General features: G+C 50.3%; 1 protein-coding gene across 1 annotated transcript; it reads right to left on the bottom strand.

Moving 5' to 3' along the window:
* Positions 1–495: 495 nt before the first annotated feature.
* On the bottom strand, positions 496–693 carry Pmar_PMAR010540 (hypothetical protein; the record flags this gene model as incomplete). The annotated part of the gene is made up of 1 exon (XM_002772656.1): positions 496–693. A coding segment is annotated over one exon (198 nt), but the record flags the coding sequence as incomplete, so codon positions are not given.
* Between the last annotated feature and the right edge of the window lie 799 nt (positions 694–1492).

Below are 1492 nucleotides of genomic sequence, written 5' to 3'. Positions count from 1 at the left end.
CGAGTAGAGCGAACCGTAGCAAGCATGAGGACCATTCCGTACTAGAATTCGTACCTTTCATCACCGGGCTCGTAGAGAGACCACCATAAGACTGTCTTTCCTGCTTGAAGTCGGGCAGACCCTCACAAGGCAACTCCGGCTTCTCCATGATATCCTTGAACGGTGCATAGCAGCCATTCTTCGTATTGCTGACGGCGGTGATGACCGAGGAAGAGATTCCGTAGAAGAGGCTTGGTGGAAGGGGAGAGTGGTAGTTCTTGATCGAATGGTTGATTATAGCCTCAACTTGCACCGTCGACCTTTGGGTGATAGCGTCGGATTCGGCATGAAGTTTACGCCTCTTGCGGATTATGGCGCCTACTTCCTCAGCCAAGGACTCAAGTGTGGCGGCCGCGGCGATAGAGAGACCATTAGTTACCCTTGTCATGGAAGTCGAGGACAACGAGCCGACCAGCTGCGGGAAGTCAGGCCATTGCTCCCCAACGAGTGGATGACTTCAGGGGTGATCTCGGGGGAGGCGGCTAGAGAGTTAACCATGGCAACCACATCCTCGTCCGGTTGGTAGAACTGCACAGGCGCTGCGTGCGCAGCTTCTTGTTGGTTGCCGTTGTCGTCGCCGACGAGATCGTGGCCGCCATTGTTGTCTTCGACGCGAATGTCAATATTGCCATTCCCATCAGGGGCACCGTCCATTGGTTGAATAAATGGAGAAGATAAACGAGCCCGCGCCGCAACTGCGGAGGGAAGGTATACATATACCACGAGCTACTCACAACTGGCCTGGAGTACAGGCTACGAAAGCCTCCTAGATGTTTCTCGCAATCGTAAATATGCAGTACTGTTACGGTCTACTTCGCTCGCCGACGACACAAGTTACCGCACTCTCGATTTTTTTGTGTGGTTGTTTCCGCACCGGTGACTCTGGTCTTGTAACTAAACTTGATTACTTCGTAACCATCACGTAAGTAAATCACAGAAATGGCGATCTTACGAGCATCTCCGATAACAGTGGTCGGTAGTGAGTAGTTCGTGCCTGAATACTTTGATATCATCGTTAATGTAATGACTCATCCTCATGACTATCCCCGGAAGGATCCTTCATTATTATCTCGAGTATACCATCCACCGGCACAATCATACCTAACCCTTTCTTGTCACCGGAGAAGTCAACCCGGCAGTTTATCGAATAATAACAGTGAGGACCAGCATCATCATCAGTCGGCATCGTGAAGGTGGTGGGGATTAGTGAAAAGAACACCGTGATTACGTATTACGTAATCACGTAAGTGAGAATCAGAGGAGTAGCGTTCAGCGTGATTCTCGTATTCTCGCTTTTGCTGTTGGCGTTGATATATCGGGCCGGTTTCAGAGGATGATGGAGGAACAGTGGATAAAGGCCGTCCTCGCGATAAGTGTACATATGAAATTCATACTATGAATCCTCCAAGACTTGGAGTCCAAGGATCACCTGAGGGGGCATCGAGGGCGAGAA

The sequence above is a fragment of the Perkinsus marinus genome, assembly GCF_000006405.1.
Source record: "Perkinsus marinus ATCC 50983 genomic scaffold scf_1104296960516, whole genome shotgun sequence".
Lineage (NCBI taxonomy): Eukaryota > Perkinsozoa > Perkinsida > Perkinsidae > Perkinsus > Perkinsus marinus.
Note: the sequence above shows the minus strand (reverse complement) of the source record. Positions and strands in the feature narration are given on the sequence as shown.